General features: G+C 48.9%; 1 protein-coding gene across 7 annotated transcripts in view; it reads left to right on the top strand.

The window, feature by feature from the left end:
• The window catches only part of NUP98 (nucleoporin 98 and 96 precursor), a 791,668-nt gene extending 771,029 nt beyond the window's left edge, over window positions 1–20,639 (top strand). For all 7 annotated transcript variants that reach the window (XM_085623457.1, XM_085623456.1, XM_085623459.1 and 4 more), the window contains one exon: window positions 18,560–20,639. In XM_085623457.1, the coding sequence (XP_085479583.1) occupies window positions 18,560–18,777 (218 nt within the window). In that variant the 3' untranslated portion in view covers window positions 18,778–20,639. The remainder of the gene's footprint in view (window positions 1–18,559) is intronic.
• The last annotated feature ends 2,530 nt before the right edge of the window (window positions 20,640–23,169 follow it).

The following is a 23,169-nucleotide window of genomic DNA, read 5'->3' as shown; positions in this document are numbered from 1 at the left end:
TTGACGACATTTTCGATGACCTTGGCCGGGAAGGGGAGGAGGGAGATCGGCCAGTAGTTCTTCGGGTCGTCTGGGTCCGCCTTGGTCTTCAGTAGTGCGTTGACTTCTGCGTGTTTCCAGATTTCCGGGAAGGTGGCTGACTCGAAGGAGCTGTTGATGGTGTTGCAGAGGTGTGGAGCGATTATGTTGCTAACTTTATTGAAAATGTGGTGAGGGCAGGGGTCCGATGGGGATCAGGAGTGGATGGAGGCCATGGTGTGAGTGACGTCTTCGTTGACGAGGGTCCAGGTGTGGAGGAGGTTGGTGTTGCTCGGGGCGTCGGGTTCGTGGGTGTCTGCGGTCTGTTTGGGACTGAAGCTGTTGTGAATTTCTTCTATCTTGCGGCGGAAGTGGGTGGCGAGGGAGTTGCAGAGCTCTTGTGACAGAGGGGGTTCGTTGGAGCAGGTCCTGGGGTTTGAGAGTTCTTTGACGATGCCTAAGCGTTCTTAACTGTTGTTTTGAAGTGGTTTCTTTTGGCGGTGCGGATCAATTGGTGATGCTTGCGGATGGACTCTGAGTGCGATGTGGTTGGGTTCGGTGAGATCCATGCACCAGGCCTTCTCTCTTTTGCGGTGTTCTCGTTTGGAGTTCTGTAGATCAGGGGTGAACCAGCTGGCCTTGGCGCTGTGCAGGGTGTTTGAGGACTTTTTGAGCAGCGCGAGGGTGTTGGCGCAGTCTGCTAACCAGTGATGCAGGTCGGTGGCGGCTGTCGGGGTCCGAGGTTCCTGGCGGTGGGTTCTGGGCGAGGGTGGAGATCAGTTGTTCTGTTGCGACTTTGCTCCAGTTGCGTCGGGGGGGTTGTGTGCGGTGGTGGTGAGTAGGTGGTTTCTGGTAGGAGAAGTGGATGCAGTGATGGTCTGGTAGAGTTTGGTGGTGTGGCTGTTGGCAGCGAAGATGGGGTCGAGTGTGTGGCCTGCGGTGTGAGTGGGCGAAGCGACAGTTGAAGTCTTTCGACCTGCCTCCTGAAGTCTGTGATGTAATCTTGCAAGCCAGGCGTCCCTCCACTAAGTCGGTATACGCCTGCCGGTGGAACAAGTTTGTGGTATGGTGCACAGCAAAGGCTTGCATCAGTGTGGGTTTAATGTGCTGAGAAGTTTGATACCAAATCTTCAGTGTAGCCATTATGGGGCTGTGAAGTTCGTAATGACAACCTCCCAGCACCATATACTCTTAATGGCAGCACTGCACTTATAGGGCCCAGGAATGGATCTGGGCACTGTAGGGGTACAGGGCTCATGCACCTATACCCTCACTACTTGCATAGGGCACCCAGCTAGAGGGGTAACTGATGTATGCCAGGGCAGTGGTTTGTGGGCATGGCACACAGGGATGTGTGCCATGTTGAATGTTTGGTTCTGCACCCAGACACACAGCCTGCAAAGGGGGCGGGGAGGTGTACACGTGTGTGTGTGTGTGTGTACACGTACAGGGCCTCTAAGGGTGGCACGATAAATGCTGCAGTCCTTAGGGGCCTTCTCTGGTCACAGTGCCCTGGGTACCATTTACCAGGGGCGGACTGTGGCCAGAGATGCCAATTGGGTTTTGTTGTGGGGAAAGAATACAGGCCCCGGGGACCTGATTGGCAGGGCCCCAGAGCACATCAAGTCAAAGAGCATCAGTAGTCTGGCAACAAAAAAAAGGGAGGTGGGGGGGATTTACTGCAACAGAAACCCACTTTCTCACAATAACTCACCTCTTTCCTCCTATTCCCTTCGTTATGCCTCAGTGGGACTTGAACTTGGTTTTAACTTTTCTTATGTGCACTCCCTTTGAACCGCTTCACAACTGTCCTTTACGGCTTCTGACTCTCAAAACGGCATTCCTGGTGGCCATCACATCTGCCAGACGAGCGAGTGAGTTCCAGTTGCTTTCTTCTAAGCCTCCTTTTCTCTCTATACATCCGGACAAAGTTGTCCTTAGGACTCATCCATCCTTCCAGCCCAAGGTTGTTACTTCCTTCCACATCGGGCAGAATATCACTTTGCCCACCTTCTTTCTGCCTCTGCATCCTTTGAAAGAAAAAGTGTGGCTCCACCGTCTGGACCTTAAACGTGCGCTTTCTTTCTATCTGGATCGTACAAAACATTTCTGGGTTAATGACCAACTCTTTGTTGGCTATGTGGGTTCCAAGAAAGGTCGGGCCGTACACAAGCGAACCATTTCTCGATGGGTCGTTTGTGTATAAAGGCATGCTATTCTCTGGCTAAAAAGGAGCCTCCAGTGGGGCTACGCGCCCATTCCACCAGGGCAACGGCAGCCACTACTGCCTTGGGCAGATGAGTTCCTCTGAATGACATCTGTCAGGCACCTACATGGGCATTGCTGCACTTGTGTACTAAACACTACTGCCTGGACAGTCCAGTCGGAGAGACGGCTTCTTTGGCCGTTCTGTTCTCCAGGACTTTCTGGTGTGAACTTGGTTCGCAGACCCTCCACCGGGGTTGGTATTGCTGGGGTATCTATTCTAAGGTAAGGAATCTATAACTAATGCCTTTCTTTCAGATGAAGAAGTTACTTACCTTCGGTAACGATATATCTGTAAGAAACATTTGTTAGTTATAGATTCCTTACCGCCCCACCCATCCTCCCCGTTCTGCAAACTGATATCTAGGGTTAAGGATGTCCTTTCAGGGCCCTAGTTTTGTGCACCAGTGGTCAGTGTCTTGCATGGCTCTGCGTTTCTGGTGTGAAAAGTCGTGTACAGAACTGACGTCAGCGTGTGAGGGCAGCATCTAAGTAGCTACTGCAACATCATCCCGGCAACCACCACGCCAACGACTGACGCAGAGCCGACCGACGCCACCTTCCGACGCAAAGAGGTACTGCTGACAAAAAAACTTTCCGGATCCAGTCTGACACCTGGGGGAGGATTCTAAGGTAACTAGCCCTGATTAGAGGAATCCCCTCATCTTCAAGATGGAGGGCACTGAAAAGCATGCTTAACTTCGCCTCCTCCACCTGAGGAGTGGAGTTGGCATATGTAGTCTGAGTTTTACCGCTGGTTTTCCCACCCAAAGTTTGTGTGTAAACCGGGGTCTGCCATCTGCTGCTAGCAGCAGAGGCTGGGCATCACATTACAAAGGCAGCAGGCCTTTGAAGCTTCCCTTTCGAGTACTGGGCTCATCCTTGGGGAGGAGGTATGACACCTCTGCCCAGGATGTGCATTGTTTCCATTCCCAGAGAGCAGTGACTCTCCACCCAGGGGTCCAGAGGATGTCTGTGCATGGCAGACTGCCTAAAGTCAGTGAGTGCCCACACCAGGGTCGGTATGGCTCTGAGTACATGGTGTAATAAATCCCACACTGGCATCAGGAGCTGTTTGGTACCAAGCACTCTCTAGTTGAGTGAAGCCATCATCGTGCTGTGAAACTGGAGTTGTCAAGTTCTCAGCCCATTTATGCTCTATGGCTTCCCTTGCAGTTACAATATTATACTGTAGAGGCATGTCTGCTCATGCAGATATGCCCAAGTCTGGGATATAGTGCACCCTGCCTTAGGGCTGTTAAGGCCTGCTAGAGGGGTGACTTACCTATATCTTAGGCAGTGCTAGCTGGCATGGCACACAGGCAGTGTGCCTTTTCGACTTGGTCATTTTTTCACCTCACAGGGGAATGCCAGCTTCAGGGGCAGTGGAATAGTCCTCGTGAGGGGGCCCAGGGGTCCTCTTCAGTCTCCATGTCCTGGGTACCCAGAGTACAACTTACTAGGGACTTAAAGGAGGGGCAGAAGTACCAACTGTGGACATGTTTGTAGGGAAAACACACTGGTACTAGGAACCTGGACAGCAGGGGCCTAGTACTCTGTAATCAAAGTTTCATCAAAAGCCAGGAAAAAAGGTTTTAGGGGGGATATTGCAACAGAACCACATTTCTCACATAGAGTAAGTCCGAAGGTAGAACTTTTGACTGGCTGAAAGCGCCAAAAGTATCCAGCAAATGAGATGACCTCCCTGTGCACAAAATTTTCTTTTCCAACACTGAGCTTAATGTGCTAAAACCCAGACCTCACTCAGTTCCCCTCTCTGACTTGGAAGGTACTTTGTCAGATACAGCCTGCTGCCCCAACCCACTCTGAAGCATTTCGAATTCCATTTCAGAGCCTAAGTCAGAAGTAAAATCTTTGACTGGGAAGAACCAGCTTGGTGTATCCATCTCACACCCCATTGCGGTCTGCCTGAAATTGCACCTAGGTTCCGATCAACTGTGAACAGTGATTACTGATTGGTGCTTTACTTTATCTTAATGCCTTTTCTCTTGCATCTTTACAAATTCATATCTCTGGTTTTCCTTACATGATTTTTGTCATTTTGGTTAATCTTTTCCTCTATTTTGTGTTTTTTTGACTTTTTAACTGTTTTGGTTCTAAACACATTTTATCAAAGTTAAGCCTGTCTGCTGTATGCCATAGCTACAAGGGTTGAGCTCAATTTTAAATAGTTAAACTTTGCCTGGATTTAATAGGTTAGCGACTTTAATACTTGTGGTGGACTACTGGCAACCCTAATTAATTCACTTTCTTAAACTGTTTTTGTGTTCACTGCCCAGATGCATAGTTTTTTTCGGCTTTACTTTGGAAACGTAAGGTGTAACTAGTTTGGTAACTGGCCCAGTCTACGTGAAACCCTCGAACTTCCTATTCGTCTCACCTAAACATTCGGTCCGCATATAGGTTGAAAGTGGGGGCTGGACTGCAAGCCATTTGAGACTAATTCATCTATGATGGGAAATCCTGAGAAGTATCACGTCTCAGGATTTCCCAGAGATGTGATACATCCAAGTGGTACGTGAGATTCTTCTGGCTGCGTTAGTGGAGGGTATGAATACAATGTGCCCATGAGCCTTAGAGAAACGTAGTTCTACTCCAGATTTCTGAGTAAAGGAGAATGCCAGAATATGGCTGCCCATACTGGATCTACAGCAGCTTATGTTTCTCACAAAACAGACCTTCGGGATGTTATTTCCCACTTTAAGAGTGGAGAATACCTAGGTTCGAGGCATGAGCTGCAGATTACACACTGTGCATAGATCGCCCTCTGGTGTTGGGCCCGGATGTTTGCAGTTGTTTTTCCTCTTGGAAACTCTTTGGAAGTCACAAGGTATGTGACTCCTCCTTTGGGCTTCGGCTCCATCCTCAGATTGTTTTTTTTCCGCCATCGGGCTCGAATGTGTTCTTCGCGCTCCTTTCCGAACCATTTTCAGTTCTTCTGATCGGAGCGCAATCCTTCCCCCTTTTCGCTGTATTGTTTCGATCGTGATCTCCACACTCGACGCGACTCATCGTTCGAAGTCTTCGATTCCGGTCGTTGACGAAGGCCTTAGGGCCTACCTGAGCTCCGGTCCTGGCTGATGGAAAGGACTCCATTTAAGAAGTGTTCTAGATGTGGGTCCAAGTTTCCCCACACCGATCTCCATGAGGTGTGCATCCTCTGCCTCTCCCCAGAATACGAGGCTCGAGACTGTCCGGCGTGCAAATCCTTCCGGTCGAAGACCATTCGGGACCGAAGGGCGAGGAGAACCATGGCACACGTCGACTGCGATCCCAGGCGACATCTGCGGAGAAGGCGTCGATGTTCCAGAAGAGCAGCACACCGAAGAGGGCCTCGTCGGCGCCTCCGAAGCCTTCGGCTCAGATACGGCGAAGTCTATGGGAACCTTACAGTCTCACCCTCCCAGGCGCTCCTTTCGCCGCTCTTCCTTTCGAAGCATCTTCAGAGGCGGCTACTCCGACAGCGCTTCCACTTCCTATAAAGACCCTACCCAATCCACCTTCACTAGGGGTTACCAGAGATCCGGCTATAGGGGTAACAACAATAAAGGCAGAGGCAAAACTAACACCTCCCGCTCTGCCTCCACCCCTACCCAATGACTTCCCTACACTCCCCCCAGACCATCCCACTCGGGGCCAGACTCCACAATTTCCTTCCTGTCTGGACTACTATCACCTTCAGACAAATGGGTAACACAAATAATTTGGTCAGGCTACTGCCTCGAACTAACATCTACCCCCCCTCCCCCCCACCCCCCCCCCCCCCCAAACATTCCACCCAAACCACGCCCAATGTCCCAGGAGCATTTGTCACTTCTAAAGCAGGAGGTAATCTCCCTCCTACAAAAGAGTGCGATAGAACTAGGTTCGAGGCATATGAGCTGCAGATCACACACTTAGGATAAGATCGCCATCTGGTGTTGGGCTCGGATGATTGCAGGTTGTTGTTGTCTTGGGAAGAAGCCTTTTGGTCACGAGATAGGTGAGTCCTCCTCTGGACAACAGTGCGCATGGGCATCCACTCCATCCTCAGATTGTTTTTTTCCGCCATTGGGTTCGGATGAACTTTTCCACTCCGGCTGAAAACTTCTGAAAAAAACCTTTACAACTTGACGTCGAAATTCAATCGGACAGTTCCGGACACGGCTCATGGAAAGGACACCTTTTAAAAAATGCACTTAATGTGGAGCAAAGCTCCCCCACAGTGACCACCACGAGGTCTGCAACCTGTGCCTCTCGCTGGAACATAACGAATCTAGCTGTCCAGCCTGCGCCGCATTCCGATCCAAGCAAACCATCCGGGACCGAAGAGCTCGACGCCATATCATGGCCAGACCAGCTCCAGAACCAGAGGACATCTTTGCCCAGGATATCCCTGAAGAAGATTCCGAAGACCTCCAAATCCTATCCAAAGCGGACGATTCCGATGACCTCATCACTCCGGGGCAACGAGTGAGTACCAGTGCCCCTACCCCAACCCCCCCAAAAAAGGCATTGGTCAAGACTCCGCCAGCTGGCCCCAGTCGCGACCGGAAATCGTCTTCAGAAGCCCCGCCCTCGGGCTCGGCTCCGAAGAAATATAAGCGTACAGGTGGCTCGGGCTCGAGCAAACCACATGTTATAGTACCCACAATACCTTCGGCACCGAAGACTCAAGACCTCTCTGCACCGAAGCAGGCTCCGTAACCATCGAGACCGAAATCTCCACCGGCACCGAAACCATCATCGGTACCGAAACAACTGTCCAAAGTCCAAAAAGACTCCACCGATCATCCAAAACCTAGATCGGAACCGAAAAAATTGGCACCAAAGCCACTTTCGGACAATGAAGAACTTTTTCGCCCTGATCCCACGCAAAAAAGGATTTATATCAATCCAAAAACTGGACAGGTCACTGCTGTGCCATACAAGAAAAGGAAGCTGGACACAACACCTTCTCCAGCTCCCATAAAGAAGAAGGACTCCGCCACCTCACCCATTTGTCCTTCCTCTCCTAGATCACCTCTCACCCCACCCCCCCTGCCCCCACCTCCTTCTCCTCTACCATCTCCTTCACATACACCACCTCCACAGGATGATGATGATTGCTTAGGGGGAGGGGGTGATCCGGATGACCTTAATGATCCTTTCACACTCCCAGATACGGCACCCTTAGATGACTGGGCTTACCCTTTACCTGATATTCCTGATCCCACTACATACCCCTCCAAACCCTCCCTCCAGATGACCACCTAGGGTTTGGGCAGCTGATAAACAGGGCGGCACTTTTCCATGGCGTCACCATGCATTCAGATACACCCGAAGAAGACTTTCTTCTAGACACATTCGAACAGTCTCAAAAATCAGTTCAAATCTTGCCCATGATTAAGGGAGTCATAAAACACGCCACAGAGGTTTTTAAATACCCTGTAAGAGCTAGGGTTCTTAACCCCCGAATTGAAAAAAATATATAGATCTGCCCCACAAGATCCCGCTTACATTAAAGCACGGCTCCCTCTAGACTCTTTAGTAGTTTCCAACGCAAGAAAGCGGGCTAACTCCCAAACAGGAGACACACCGCCCCCAGACAAAGAGTCCAAGCTATTAGAGGCCTTGGGCAAAAGAGTTGCAGCACAAGCTGCTAACCATTGGCGTATTGCCAACACACAAGCCCTATTAGCCCGATATGATAGGGCTCATTATGATCAGTTAGAAGATCTTTTAAAACACCTACCAGATCAGTACAAATCCCAGGCCAATGACCTCATCCAAGAGGGGAAACTCTTATCTAACGCATCAATCAAATGTGCACTAGACGCCGCGGACACTGCTTCTAGGGCGGTCAACACAAGCATACTACTTAGACGCCATGCATGGCTACGTATTTCAGGCTTTAAGCCGTAAGTACAAACAACAATACTTGGTCAACCATTCAACCAAGAGCAACTATTTGGGCCCGCAGTAGATACTGCACTTGAAGATGAAAAAAGATAACGAGACTGCTAAATCAATGGGAGCATTACAGTCTCCACAACCACGAGGCTCCTTTCGACGCTCCTTCTATAGGGGAGTCTCCAAAAATGTTGGGACAGGCACTTCTTCCACTTTCAAAACCTCCGCGCAAACATCCCCTAACAGAGGATATTTTAGAGGAGGATATAGGGGAAAAAACACCAAGGGCCGAGGTCAGGGAAATACCAACACCCGCACCTCTCCAGCCACTAAACAGTGACTTGCCTCCACTCCCCCCAGACCATTCCACTCCGGTCGAGGGAAGACTCCAACAGTTCCTACCTGTCTAGAATTCCATTACAACAGACAAGTGGGTAAGACAAATTATCCAGTTTGGTTACTGCCTCGAACTCACAAACACCCCCCCCCCCCCCACACATACCACCCAAACACTGTCCAATGTCACCACACCATCTTACACTCCTCAAACAGGAAATTCGGTCCTTGCTTCAAAAACACGCAATAGAACCAGTTCCACTCCAACATCAGGGTACAGGAGTATATTCTCTATACTTCCTAATCCCCAAAAAGGAAGAGACCTTAAGACCCATACTCGACCTCAGACTACTAAATCAGTACATACACTCAGATCACTTCCATATGATCACTCTTCAACAAGTCCTCCCACTACTTCAACAAGACGACTTCCTTGCCACATTGGACCTCAAGGACGCACACTTTCACATCCCCATGCACATACATCACAGGAAGTACCTAAGATTTGTGGTAGACGGACAGCACTATCAGTTTACGGTCCTCCCATTCGGAGTAACAACTGCACCCAGAGTATTCACCAAATGCCTAGCAGTAGTGGCAGCGCACCTCAGGAGACAACAAATCCATGTCTTCCCGTATCTCGACGATTGGCTCATAAAAGCCAATACTTTCGACAAATGCGTTCTCCGTACTCACCGCACTATTTAAACCTTACACAACTTGGGATTTACCATCAACTATCCCAAATCTCAACTGCAACCCTCCCACATACATCAATATCTGGGAGCCACCATAAATACTTCCAAGGCCATAGCTTATCACAGCACAGCCAGGATAGCCAACATACAAAACCTCATCTTAAAATTTCAAACTCAACACACTCTTCCAGCACGAGTGTTTATGCAACTGTGAGGCATGATGGCGTCATGCATCTCCATTGTGCCTCACGCACGACTTCAGATGCGTCCCTTGCAAGAATGTCTAACACAACAGTGGAACCAGGCTCACGGACAACTTACCGATCTGGTGTTGGTGGACAGTCGCTCACTTCGCTCACTGAAAAGGTGGAACACCATCAACTTGTCCAAAGGGCGACCGTTCTTAGAGCCTCTTCCACAAGTAGTGCTGACAACCGACACATCTCACAGGGTGGGGAGCCCATCTCCTACAACACACCACTCAGGGCAAATGGACCACTCAACAAAAACTGCTCCATATCAGTCACCTAGAACGTCTAGCGGTGTTCCTAGCACTGAAATCTTTTCAAGTACATCTAAGGAACAAAACTGTCCTCATCCGCACAGACAACATGACGACCATGTATTACATACAAAAACAGGGGGGACACATTCTCTCCAACTGTCCCAACTCGCACAGAACATTTGGAGATGGGCAATTCCCCAAAACATCTACCTGCTAGCGGAACACCTTCCAGGGGTTCACAACCAGATTGCCGATCTCCTAAGTCGACAGACACAACAAATCCACGAATGGGAATTACACCCCAAAGTTCTACTCCCATTCTTCCAAAAATGGGGCCAACCAGACATAGACCTGTTCGCCACACACAAACGCAAAATGCCCAACCTTCGCCACCAGGTTTCCACACCCACAGTCGAAGGGCAATGCAATATTGATGAACTGGTCAGGCAGATTTGCGTACGCTTTTCCGCCTCTCCCACTCCATCTGTGGTTCGCAAGCTCAAACAACAGTCTCTAAAACTAATTCTAGTAGCTCCCACTTGGGCACGTCAACCCTGGTTCACGACACTTCTGGAACTCTCGCTAGTTCCACATCAAAAACTGCGCCTTTCCCCGGCCTTATTAACCCAGAACCATGGAGAAATCAGACACCCAGATCCACAGCAACTGAACTTGGCGATCTGGCTCCTGAAGTCTTGGAGTTCGGTTACCTCAATCTCCCACCAGACTGTATGAATATCATAAAAGAAGCTAGAAGACCTACTACTAGGGCATGTTATGCTGCAAAATGGAAAAGATGTGCCATTTACTGCACTAACTATAATATACGTCCACTGGATGCTTCCATCCAAAACATTATTTGCTATTTACTACACTTGCAAAGATGCAATTTAGCGTATTCCTCCATACGTCTACACCTAGCAGCGTTAGCAGCCTACTTACAAAATCGACAACACTTGTCACTATTTAAGGTACCAGCCATCAAAGCCTTCATGGAAGGTCTCAAAAGAATCATTCCTCCCAGATTACCTCCTTCTCCAGTGTGGAATCTAAATATTGTTCTAACAAGGCTCATGGGCCCTCCATTTGAACCTATGCATAAATGTGAACTGCAATTCCTTACATGGAACGTGGCTTTCCTTATCGCAATCACATCCCTGTGAAGGGTAAGTGAGATACAGGCCTTAACTATTGAAGAACCATTCCTACAACTACATCGTAACAAAGTGGTTCTTAGGACAAACCCAAAGTTCCTACCAAAAGTAATTTCCCCTTTCCATCTTAACCAATCAGTCGAGCTGCCAGTCTTCTTCCCTAATCCAGACTCAGTAGCTGAGAGAGCCCTTCATACCTTAGATGTTAAGAGCCTTGCTTTATTACATCGACAGAACCAAACCTTTTTGCAAAACCAAACAACTGTTTGTTGCTTTCTCTCCACCACATAAATGCAACCCCATTTCAAAATCAGGTATAGCCAGGTGGATAGTTAAATGTATCCAAATATGTTACCAAAAAGCTAAACGCACTCTTACAGTTCCCCCTAGAGCGCACTCCACATGTAAAATAGGGGCTTCCATGGCATTCTTAGGGAACATTCCCTTAGAAGATATTTGCAAAACAGCCACATGGTCTACCACACACACCTTCACTAAACATTACTGTGTTGATGTGCAATCCAAACAACAAGCTTCTGTAGGCCAAGCTGTCCTAAAGATACAGGTGACCACCGCTAGGGGAGACACTGCTATATAGTCTATCCTAAGTGTGTGATCTGCAGCTCATATGCATCGAACGGAATATGCTACTTACCAGTATGCATCTGTTCTTGGCATGTAGAGCTGCAGAGCCACACACGCCCACCCACCTCCCCGGGACCTGTATCTGTTCCAGCATTATCTTACTTAGACGTTACACATGGACAGCCTTTCTCTTTATTCTTATACACTCCATTTCCCATCATGGCTAAAAACAATCTGAGGATGGAGTGGATGCCCATGCGCACTGTTGTCCAGAGGAGGAGTCACCTATCTCGTGACCAAAAGACAACAACAACCTGCAATCATCCGAACCCAACACCAGATGGCGATCTTATCCTAAGTGTGTGGCTCTGCAGCTCTACATGCCAAGAACAGATGCATACTGGTAAGTAGCATATTCCTTCCTGCCCACCAACAAAATATGGGAGTTTACTCCCTATATTTTCTCGTACCAAAAAGGGACGACACTCTTAAGGCCCATCCTGGACCTCAGACCCCTAAATCACTATATACACTCAGACCATTTCCACATGGTCACACTCCAGCAGGTACTTCCCCTGCTCTCCCAAAATGACTTCCTTACCACCCTAGACCTCAAGGACACCTATTTCCACATTCCTGTTCACAAGGCTCCCAAGACGTTTCTCAGATTTGTAGTGGACGGTCAACACTATCCGTTCAAAGTGCTCCCATTCGGAGTCACCACAGCACCACGGGTGTTTACCAGGTGCCTAGCGGTAGTGGCAGCACAGCTGCGAAGACATCATAGGCTATTTATTACACCTACAAAGATGCAACCTAGCCTACATGTCTATTAGACTGCACCTTGCTGCCATAGCAGCTTATCTACAAAACAGGCAACATCTCTCACTCTTTCGAGTACCTGCATAAAAGCCTTCATGGAAGGCCTCAAAAGAATAATTCCCCCCAGAGTGCCACCCTCACCTGTCTGGAACCTAAACATCATTCTCACGAAACTAATGGGGCCTCCCTTTGAACCTCTACACAAATGTGAACTTCAATTCCTAACATGGAAAACTGCATTTCTTGTAGCCATTACTTTCCTCAGAAGGGTCAGTGAGCTACTAGCACTCACCATTCAAGAACCCTTTCTGCAAATGCACCATAACAAGGTTGTTCTCCGCACTAATCCAAAATTCCTCCCTAAAGTCATTTCTCCCTTTCACCTAAACCAATCTGTGGAACTTCCCGTATTCCTCTCACAGCCACAGACCATTGCAGAAAGAGCTCTACACACATTAGATGTCAAACGAGCCTTACTCTACTACATCGAGAGGACACAACCCTTTCGTAAGACCAAACAACTGTTCGTGTCTTTCTCACCACCACACAAAGGCAACCCCATCTCCAAATCTAGGATAGCTAGGTGGATTGTTAAATGCATACAACTTTGCTACCACAAAGCAAAACGCACGCTATCTGTTCCCCCTAAAGCCCACTCTACATGTAAAATAGGGGCTTCCATGACATTCTTAGGGAACATTCCCTTAGATGATATCTGCAAAGCGGCTACATGGTCTACACCGCACACTTACACTAAACACCATTGTGTAGATGTGCAAACTAAACAACAAGCTAGCGTGGGCCAGGCTGTCCTAAAAACACTGTTTCAAACAACAGCAACAGATACTGGTGGTCGCCGCTAGGAGCGAGTACTGCTATGTAATCTATGCACAGTGTGTAATCTGCAGCTCACATCCCTTGAGCGGAATATGCTATTTACCAGTATGCATCTGTTCTTGGCATGTAGAGCTGCAGATCTACACATGCCCACCCGCCTCCCCGGCTACCTTTATCTGTTCCAGTTTATCTTATTTAGATACAGCACACATGGGCATCTTCACTGCTTATTACTACGCTCCATCATTTCCCTGCTGGCGAAAAACAATCTGAGGATGGAGCCGAAGACCATGCGCAGTATGATCCAAAGGAGGAGTCACATACCTCGTGACTTCCAAAGACTTTCCTAGAGGAAAAACTGCAAACATCCGGGCCCAACACCAGATGACGATCTATGCACAGTGTGTAGATCTGCAGCTCTACATGCCAAGAACAGATGCATACTGGTAAGTAGCATATTCCTTTCCAGCGACCTGCAGGATTCCCGTTTCTATATTCCTGGCCACAAACAGCACTGCAATTGCCTGCGATATGTCTTGATAGGAAAGATTATCACACCAGCTCTTCAGTTTGGGCTCAAGGACTTATCCAAAATGCATGCCTCCAATAACAGCAGGTATTTCCATATCTTGAAGGCAAAATCCATCAAGAAAGTAAACACCACCACTTAACTTGGGCCTGTCTGTGCACGTCTGGTGAGCACCCAATAAGATCTAGCCTTAGAAGAATGAAAACAAAAATAGAAACTCTGATTTAAAAGCTTCATAAAGGAGGATACGTGCATTGTGACATCTTACACGTCCCTCCTAGTGGTGGTATCCTCCCCTTCGTTATGTAATTTTTCATTGTTCCGCATATGAGGGAGGTATCGGAAGAACAGACAGACTGGAAACGGATGTACAAAGGGGTGACTAGAACGACTAAGTCAGACTGACCTCTGCTCTCAGACACGATCTGTTGGGGCTGGGTGATATCCTGGAATGTCACTGTAGGTCTCTGGATCAAACACCTGTGATGGCAATTGTTTTTTTATCACAGATGCCTCGATGAATGGCTATGGCCATGCTTGTTTGGGAGCTCTCTGTAGGGCTACTTTGCCATCAATTAAAGGCAATTCTTCATCAGACTTTTTCAATTCCAAGCCATTTGAATCTACCTACAAACAGTTCAGCCCTGCATCCACGAAACATCCATCGCCACGATGGCAAGGACAGCATGCCGCTGTATAATTTCAAAAAGCAAACAAGAAACCAAGTCCTGTGTGCTAATGGAGGGTTGGCACTTCTGCAAGTGGGCTGTAAACAAAGTTTCAATCTCCACGAAACTCCTGCCAGGAATGGCAAACTATTTATTCAACAAATCAGACTGCTGTACCAATATAAGTTGGTCAGTGAACACTTGCACAGCATATTCTTAAAGTGAGGCAAACTCCCACTCAATTTGTTAGCAACCACAGATCCCCAAATTGCCCCTCCTAGCAGATGCTGGCAACAATGGATATAGATGGAGGAGACATGTTCAATGCTTTAGTATCAAAACTGGTGCAAGATCCTCAAGCACTTAGTCATAGCATCAGCCTAGATGAAACGATCTGAAAGAAACACGTTAGTTAGATTTCTTACCTTAGAATATCCCCAGGCGTCAGGCTGGATCCGGAAACATTTTTTGTCAGCAGTACCCCTGCGCGTCGGTAGGCGTCGTCTCCGCGTCCATCGTCTGCGTCGTGATCGCCGGGATGACGTCGTCGGAGTACTTAGACGCCGCCCTTGAGCGCTGACGTCCATTCTTCTTTTTTCCGCGCCAGCAAGCGCAGATCCGGGAAGAGCGTACCCTTAGTCATTTTTTTACTTTTGTCTATCTTTTTTGAGTCGACTTCGACTCCTGGTGCCGGTAGGGATGTCCGGGTTCAAGCCGTGTGACGTCTGTCACCGACAGATGTCTGTTACCGACCCCCACCATCGGTGTCTCTACTACCTTGGGGCCAACCATGATGACAAGTCGTGCCCCAACTGCCAGGCCTTGACGTCGAAAGCTAGGCGGGAGCGGTCCCGCAAGCTCTTTCAGATCCTGCAGTCGGCTCCACGCCGGTCGAGGAGGAAGTCGAGGGGCCGGTCACGGAGCCGCAGTCCTCACCGCTCGTCGGGATCCAAGTCCTCGCACTCGGGTAAGTCAAGGCATGGCAAAAAGAAGTCGAAGAAGCGACATCGCTCTTCTGACTCCCCTCGCCGGTCGCGCAACTCGGCTGAATGTTCAGGTGGCACCACCCGCGTGGCGCCGCAGGAGTCGCATCCGGCCCAACACCCTCCGGTCCCTGGGCTTCATGCGACTCCGGGCGAGATTCGAGACTTCCTCGTGGCCATGAGGACTCTCTTCCTGCCGTCTAGGCCTGCCGGCGCGCCTCTGGGCCTCGCAGGTCCGACTGGGGGTCCTAGCGAGCCGGCGGCTTCGGCACCGTCGTCGACTTCGGTCCCGACGCCGCAGGCCCCCGTGGGATCCAGGCCTGGATCCCGGTTGACGCCAGTTGACCTCACAACTCCTCCACTGGTGCCGACCCCCATGGTGTCGTTTCCGGCGCCGTCCTTGGACGACACCGTCCCTGGTATCAGTCTGGGTCTGGGGTCGGAGCGGCGCCGCTCGGCGCAGTCTCCGGCATTGATGGGTGAGCCTTTCGCCTCTGTCATTTCTGTCTGATTACCAGGACACGGATGAAGGGGAGGACTGGGAGGGGGTATGAGGACCCTCTGGCACAGCAGTGCCAGTTAAGTCAGGACTGGGCAGATGAGCTGGGGGAGGCCAGTGGTCTAGACACTTCGCCTGACACTGGTTTCGTCTCTCCTCCTTCTGTGGCTACGGAGGAGGGTGCTACTTATACTGTGGTGCTGCGCAAGGCGGCCAAGGCCTTGCGCCTGGAGCTCCCTGCAGCGGCCGTGAGGACTAACATTCTCACTGAGGTGCTTCAACCGCCAGTAAGCTCTTCGGAGCCTCTGCTGCAGTTTAATGAGGCCCTCACCGACTTTCTGATAGGCACTTGGTCCAAGCCCTCCACAGGCTCTCCTGTGGATCGGAACATGGCCCGGCGCCACCGCCCAGCTCCGGGCGACCCCTGCTTACTGTCCGTACACCCCACCCCTGAGAGTCTGGTTATCCAGGCCTCCACGTCCCAAACCGCCTTCCCGTCCGCACCTCCGGACCGGGAATCCAAAAGGATGGAACACTTTGGCAAGAAACTGTTTTCCTCACTCAGTGTTGGGTTTCGGTCCATTAATTCTGCATGCCTTTTGGACTGTTACACCCACTCTCTGTGGGATACGGTGGCGGACGTGCTGCCCCAGTGTCCAGAGGAGGCCAGGAAACGGCTCGCCCCGGCTCATGCTGAGGGGCGTGATGCAGCACGGTATTCCATTAGATGTGGACTTGACACCACGGACTCGCTGGGCAGAGCGATTGCAACGACGGTGGCGTTTCATCGTCACGCCTGGCTGAGGTCTACAAACATTTCAGGGAATGTCCAGAGCACTCTCATGGACATGCCCTTTGATGGCCGTCGTCTTTTTGGCGACAAAGCAGATAGCACCTTGGAGCGCTTTAAGGACTCCAGGGTTACGGCCAAGTACTTGGGTCTGTCGGCCCAGCACCAGCAAACTTCTGCTATTCGCCCCTTTCGTAGTCAAGGAAGGGGAGCCCCCGCACGTTCGTCCAGCCACAGGCCGCAGAACCAGTCTCAACGCGGTCGCGGACGTTGATTCCTCCGTGGCGGAGCAGGGGGACAGAGAGCCGGTCAGTCCACAGCTCCCGCAGCATCTGCCTCAAAGCCTTCTTAGTCTGAGCTTTCAGGCCTATTCCACGCCAGTGGGAGGCAGAGTTCGCCATCACCTGCTCCACTGGCGTGCCATCACTTCGGACAGGTGGGTGCTGCAAAACGTCCGAAGGGGCTACTCCCTCCCCTTCGAGGCGACACCTCCAACCATGCCTCCGCAGTACCACCGCACGTCGGGGGATCACTTGCAACTTCTGCAGGAGGAAGTTACGGCCCTCTTGGCCAAGGGGGTCATCGAGCGCGTTCCTGGCCCAGAAGTAGGACGGGGTTGTTACTCCCACTACTTTCTGGTTCCCAAGAAGGGCAAAAGGGGCCTACGCCCTTTCTTGGACTTCAGGAGCGTCAACGCCTTCCTTCGGAAGGAGAAGTTCAAGATGCTGACATTAGCTCAGGTTCTGGCTGCCCTAGACCCTGGAGACTGGATGGTAGCGTTGGACTTGCAGGACGCTTATTTCCACATCCCCGTCCTGCCGGCCCACCGGTGTTACCTGTGGTTCACGGTAGGCCACGAGCACTTTCAGTTTACCGTCCTCCCCTTCGGCCTCACCAGTGCCCCTCGGGTGTTCATGAAAGTGATGGCGGTGGTCGCAGCTCATCTGTGCAGATTAGGGGTTCCAGTCTTCCCCTATATAGACGACTGGTTGTTGAAGTCGGGCTCGCCCCCAAACAGTAGTCTCCCACTTCCAGACTACGGCCGACCTCCTGCATTCACTGGGGCTCTCCATCAACGTGCCAAAGTCACATCTGAGTCCCTCCCAGAAGCTCCTCTTCATCGGAGTGGTGCTGGACTCGGCGCAGTTTTGGGTCTATCCTCCTGAACAGCGGGTTCGGGATATTCAGGCTCTGATTACGATCTTTCAGCCTTTATCCAGAGTTTCGGTCAGGATGGCCCTACGGCTGCTGAGTCTGATGGCCTCCTGCATCCTGCTGGTACATCACTCCAGGTGGCGGATGCGGGCTCTGCAGTGGGACCTGAAGTTCCTGTGGGCTCAACATCAGGGCAACCTGTCCAACCACGTCCTGATCTCGGAGGACACTGCGAGACCTTTGTAGTGGTGGGTCATGAATCGCGATTGGGTCAGTGGCAGATCCCTCTCCCTACCCAAACCGGAGCACGTAGTTGTAACGGATGCGTCCCTCCTGGGATGGGGGGGGCCGGCTCCATATCAACCTATTGGGAGTTGCGGGCGATCCGGCTTGCACTGAAGGCATTCCTTCCCTCTGTCTGGGGAAGTGTAGTGCAGGTGTTCACGGACAACACCACCGCCATGTGGTATTGCAACAAACTGGGTGGGGTGGGGTTGTGGACCCTTTGTCAGGAGGCTCTGCGCCTCTGGCTGGAACATCAGGGCATCACCACATTGTTTAGTCACTGTTTTTCAGAAGTAACTTTTTCTTCCTTTCAGACCTGTTACGACAGTATTTGAGATATTACTGTAATGTTTCAGTATTATTGTACTTTAGTTAAACTGATTACTGAGAATTCTTTTTGTGCTGTTTAAAAATGGGATTCTGAAATGTTGACAAGTTTCTGTTCGTTCATACTGACTTCGTTAAAGTAAATGGGTTTCAGAAATAATTAGTTTTGTGTGCTCCAAAAGACAAGTGCTTAATCTTCTTTCTTTTCTAGAAATGGCCAAGCGCATCGCCAACATTCTCCGGGTGGTCTTGAGCCTACAGCACTCTCCTGAATCCACATCTGACGCTGCCCCAGATCTGCAGAGAGTTCCACTACGCCTGCTTGGACCCCACATTGGTCGGCTTCCTATGCCAGAGGACTATGCTTTGGAGGAATTGCGCAGTCTCACGCAGTCTTATTTACGAGAACTGACGGTTGGCAGTCAGTGACAAAAGATCAGCTTGCTTTGAAGTACTCTGCTTTTTACCATTTCTTAGTCTTTCATTTTGTGTTGACCTTGATTAAGAGGTATATCATCCTCTCCTGGGCAAAGACGTCTGCCATTAGGATGTGTTTATATTGTGTGCTGGGCTCCTGACCTAACAGACTTGGTTATGAAAGTGGAGATAGCTCCATTATTAACACACATCCAACACACTTTGGCACAGTCAATAAAGCAACTTTTTTCATCAAAGTTCATGAAGTCTGCGTGACATCGGAGACCATGATTGTATACAGTGTTCAACTATTTTCTAAGCATTTTATTGACTGCTCTTGCATATTTATAACTCCTTCTACAGCACAAAGGCCACATGACGAGAAGAACACACAGCAGCAGGAGATGTGATGGGGACATTCTCACCGGAGAGATAGGAGAACCAACTTTAAACTGTTTCTACAAATTCTTGCATGAAGAGGGTGTGCAGTGCTTTGAAGTCTTTTTTTTTTTTTTGTAAAGCTGGAATTTTGTGAAAGAAAACATGATTTCACAGCCCGGTATTAAGGACGAGTGTTTCACAAGAGTGATAGAATCCAATGTATTTACTTTTGTCGAAGCCAAATTTTGGAAGCAAGCGAAGCCGCTAATAAAATGTACCAAACTTCACAAAAAAGGATGTGAAAGGGTATTTTACCTTTTTGTTCTTAGGGGGCCTATGTAATTACAAGGTAATTAAAACACTGATTCTCTGTTTGTGAAGTTGCTGTTTCTGGTGCTCTAGTGTGGGAAGACCATGCGTCCTTTGACTTGACTTGCTCTTCATTCATTGTTGGAGAACTTTGTCAAAGCACTATGATATAAGAGGTAGAAGTAAATTAATTTTATCACCAAACTGTAGGCTCACCTTCCCCAGCCTCACCTCTTCAAACTAACAACCTGGTCTGGTAACTTTTAGATCCTGACTGTTAATATGGCCTGAATTTTTCTGATCACCTTCTGGTCTTGGATTTTCAGAAAATGAGTCTTATTGCCAGGGGCTTTTGGAAAGCTGATTTGTTTCTCCTTGCTCCTTCTATACCACCTCCATGCATGGAGGCATATGATTGTGCATGCCCTGTCACTCAGTGTAGGGATCGGCGCATCTGTTCTAATGGAGGAGAGGGGGGTATGCATGGGGAGTGTCACTGGCTTGACTGCATGAGTTGACCCTGTAGGTCATTGCTGGTTAATGAAATATCTGAATAATAGTCAATGCTACTTCATAAGAGAGAGCAGGGCTTTTCAGGTAGTCTTAAATGGACACTTTTTGATCTGAAAGACCATTTAAACCCTCACCTTTGAGTTTATTTTAGTGAACAAGAATCTCTGCACTCTCCTGTCTGGTGTTCAGTTGATCACACCCTAACCGTTCAGTCTAAATCCATTTGTTGAAAAATGTGTATTTTTTTAGGTATACAATATAATGCTCTTGTTGTATTTTTATGGTATGGAAATATTGTTTGTACACAAGCAAAATGTTAAATTTGTCTTGTTTGTGTGATCTTTCTTGTTAATGTTAGAAACTGATGTGTACATTGTTGTTGGAATTGCTATATTTTTTCTTGAAGAGACTATCTTTAATCCTGTTGATCTATTCCTAGTGTCTGGGCAGTGTCTGCCTACGTCCAGAAACAATCACTGCTAATCTGTGTATGATGCACCTTGACCAAGTTGCTGGTATTGATGCATTAAGGGAGCATATGCATGGAGATTATGTAAAAAGGTTTTTATTAAAACAGCCAAATTATGACTAAATCCTAGATTTTGCCCCATCTGTTTTTGAGAAACCTGATATTTTTAAAGAAAAGCAAATAAAACATTTATAACATTGTCTCTTAATTGAATTGCGATTTCCTTTGAGACTGTATGCTCATTTAGATCCTCTACTAATACTGTGAACATACAATTTCAGTAGAATAGACCGCATGATATAGTTTTCTGTGCGAAGAAAGACATGAGACCTCAGTAAGATTAGTTACTATGGTTCATCGAAGTCTTGTGGAGTTGGCAGTTTTCCTTGTAGCTATCTCTTAGACTACAGTGTAAAATATCTCATAAATACAAAGTGTATGTCCAAACAAAAAGTGATTAAGATTTAAGAATCCACACTTGGGTAGATAGCCAGTGTAGCAATGTAACAATGAAATTACCATTTAGATAATGAAAATTAAGGATTAACTCACAACTGACCCAGGTACTCAAAAGTGCTGCCACTTATTGTGGGGTTTAATTGCAGTTTATATTGAGCCATGAAGTCCGCGTCACACCATTTGCTCTTAGTGTTGATGAGATGAAACATTGTGTGTGCATATGATCTACTCATTTTCATGTGGGCGCCTCAGTCTTGTAGGAAAATGGAGGCTCATTGCTTAGAGATATTGTCTGAGTGTGGGTGTATATATATATATATGTGTGTGTGTGTATATATGTATATATATATAATCTACTGGCGGTCGCCAGTAGATAGCTATAGTTAGGACCGTGTTTCCATAGGAAATCTCAAAATTCTATTTTGAATAACTTTGGCGCCGATTGACGAATCTTCGCGAAATTTTCAAAACTAATGGGGCGCTCCGCTCAGCTCCTACCCTGAAAGTCTCGGGGGGGGGGGGGGAATTCGTCAAGCGGGGGCCGAGAAAAAAGGGGGGTCCCAAAACGCGTTTTCCCATGCATTTTCCCATAGGACGTTTAGTCGAAGGTACAGCCCGAACGGCTGAACAGAATTACTTGAAATTTGGCAGAGAGCTAGTCCTCAGGGAAGTGCCTTTTGCATATATGGAGTCAATCTGTTGAGTATTTCCAGAGAAAATTGCATTTAAAATCACATACATATCTATAGCCGCGCACCGCACACCCTAACGTGCGCGAGCGTAATTCTGATTGGTTGTTACATGTCAGTCAACGTTCGAATCGGTCGAAATCGGGAAGTGTCGGCCGCCATTTTGTTTGTTTTCAGTGCGAGAGTGGAAAAGGAAGGTGGCGAACCTGAAAAGGGGGCAGGGTAGAGAGTTCCTGACCCCCTAGCGCGCACCGTGTGTATGTATATGTGCACCCCCGAGATTTTTTAAAAAAATGAGAGAGGGAGAGAGAGCGAAGGAGAGAGATGGAGAGGGAGAGAGAGAGAGAAAGAGAGATGGGGAGAGAGAGAGAGAGAGAGAGAGAAAGAGATGGAGAGAGAGAGAGAGAGAGAGAGAGATGGAGAGAGATGGAGAGAGAGATGGGGAGAGAGAGAAAGAGATGGAGAGAGATGGAGAGAGAAAGAGAGAGAGAAAGAGAGAGAGATGGAGAGAGAGAGAAAGAGAGAGAGAAAGAGAGATGGAGAGAGAGAAAGAGATGGAGAGAGAGAGAAGAGAGATAGAGAGAGAGATGGAGAGAGATGAGAGAGAGAGAGAGAGAGAAAGAGAGAGAGATGGAGAGATGGAGAGAGAGAGAGAGAGATGGAGAGAGAGAGAGATGGAGAGAGAGATGGAGAGAGAGAGATGGAGAGAGAGGGAGAGAGATGGAGGGAGAGAGATGGAGAGAGAGGGAGAGAGATGGAGGGAGAGAGATGGAGAGAGAGAGATGGAGAGAGAGAGATGGGGAGAGAGATGGAGAGAGAGAGATGGAGAGAGAGAGATGGAGAGAGAGAGAGAGGGGAGAGAGAGATGGGAGAGAGATGGAGAGAGAGATGGGAGAGAGAGATGGAGAGAGAGAGGAGAGAGAGAGATGGAGAGGGAGAGATGGAGAGAGAGAGATGGGGAGAGAGAGATGGGAGAGAGAGAGATGGGGAGAGAGAGATGGAGAGAGAGAGATGGAGAGAGAGAGAGAGAATGGAGAGAGAGAGAGAGCTGGGAGAGAGAGAGAGAGGGAGATGGAGAGAGAGAGAGAGAGGAGAGAGAGAGAGAGATGGAGAGAGAGAGAGAGATGGAGAGAGAGAGAGAGAGATGGAGAGAGAGAGATGGAGAGAGAGAGATGGAGATGGAGAGAGAGAGATGGAGAGAGATGGAGAGAGATGGAGAGAGAGAGAGAGATGGTGAGTGAGAGAGAGAGAAGAATGGAGAGAGAGAGATGGGGGAGAGAGATGGAGAGAGAGAGATGGAGAGAGAGAGATGGGGAGAGAGAGATGGAGAGAGAGAGATGGAGAGAGAGAGAGAGAGAGATGGAGAGAGAGAGAGAGAGATGGAGAGAGAGAGAGAGAGAGGATGGAGAGAGAGAGAGAGAGATGGAGAGAGAGAGAGAGAGAGATGGGGAGAGAGAGAGAGGAGAGAGAGAGAGATGGAGAGAGAGAGAGAGAGAGATGGAGAGAGAATGGAGAGGGAGATGGAGAGAGAGATGGAGAGAGAGAGAGAGATGGAGAGAGAGATGGAGAGGGAGATGGAGAGAG

Source organism: Triturus cristatus, chromosome 8 (assembly GCF_964204655.1).
Source record: "Triturus cristatus chromosome 8, aTriCri1.1, whole genome shotgun sequence".
NCBI lineage: Eukaryota > Metazoa > Chordata > Amphibia > Caudata > Salamandridae > Triturus > Triturus cristatus.
This window is presented reverse-complemented; position numbering and strand designations above follow the sequence as displayed.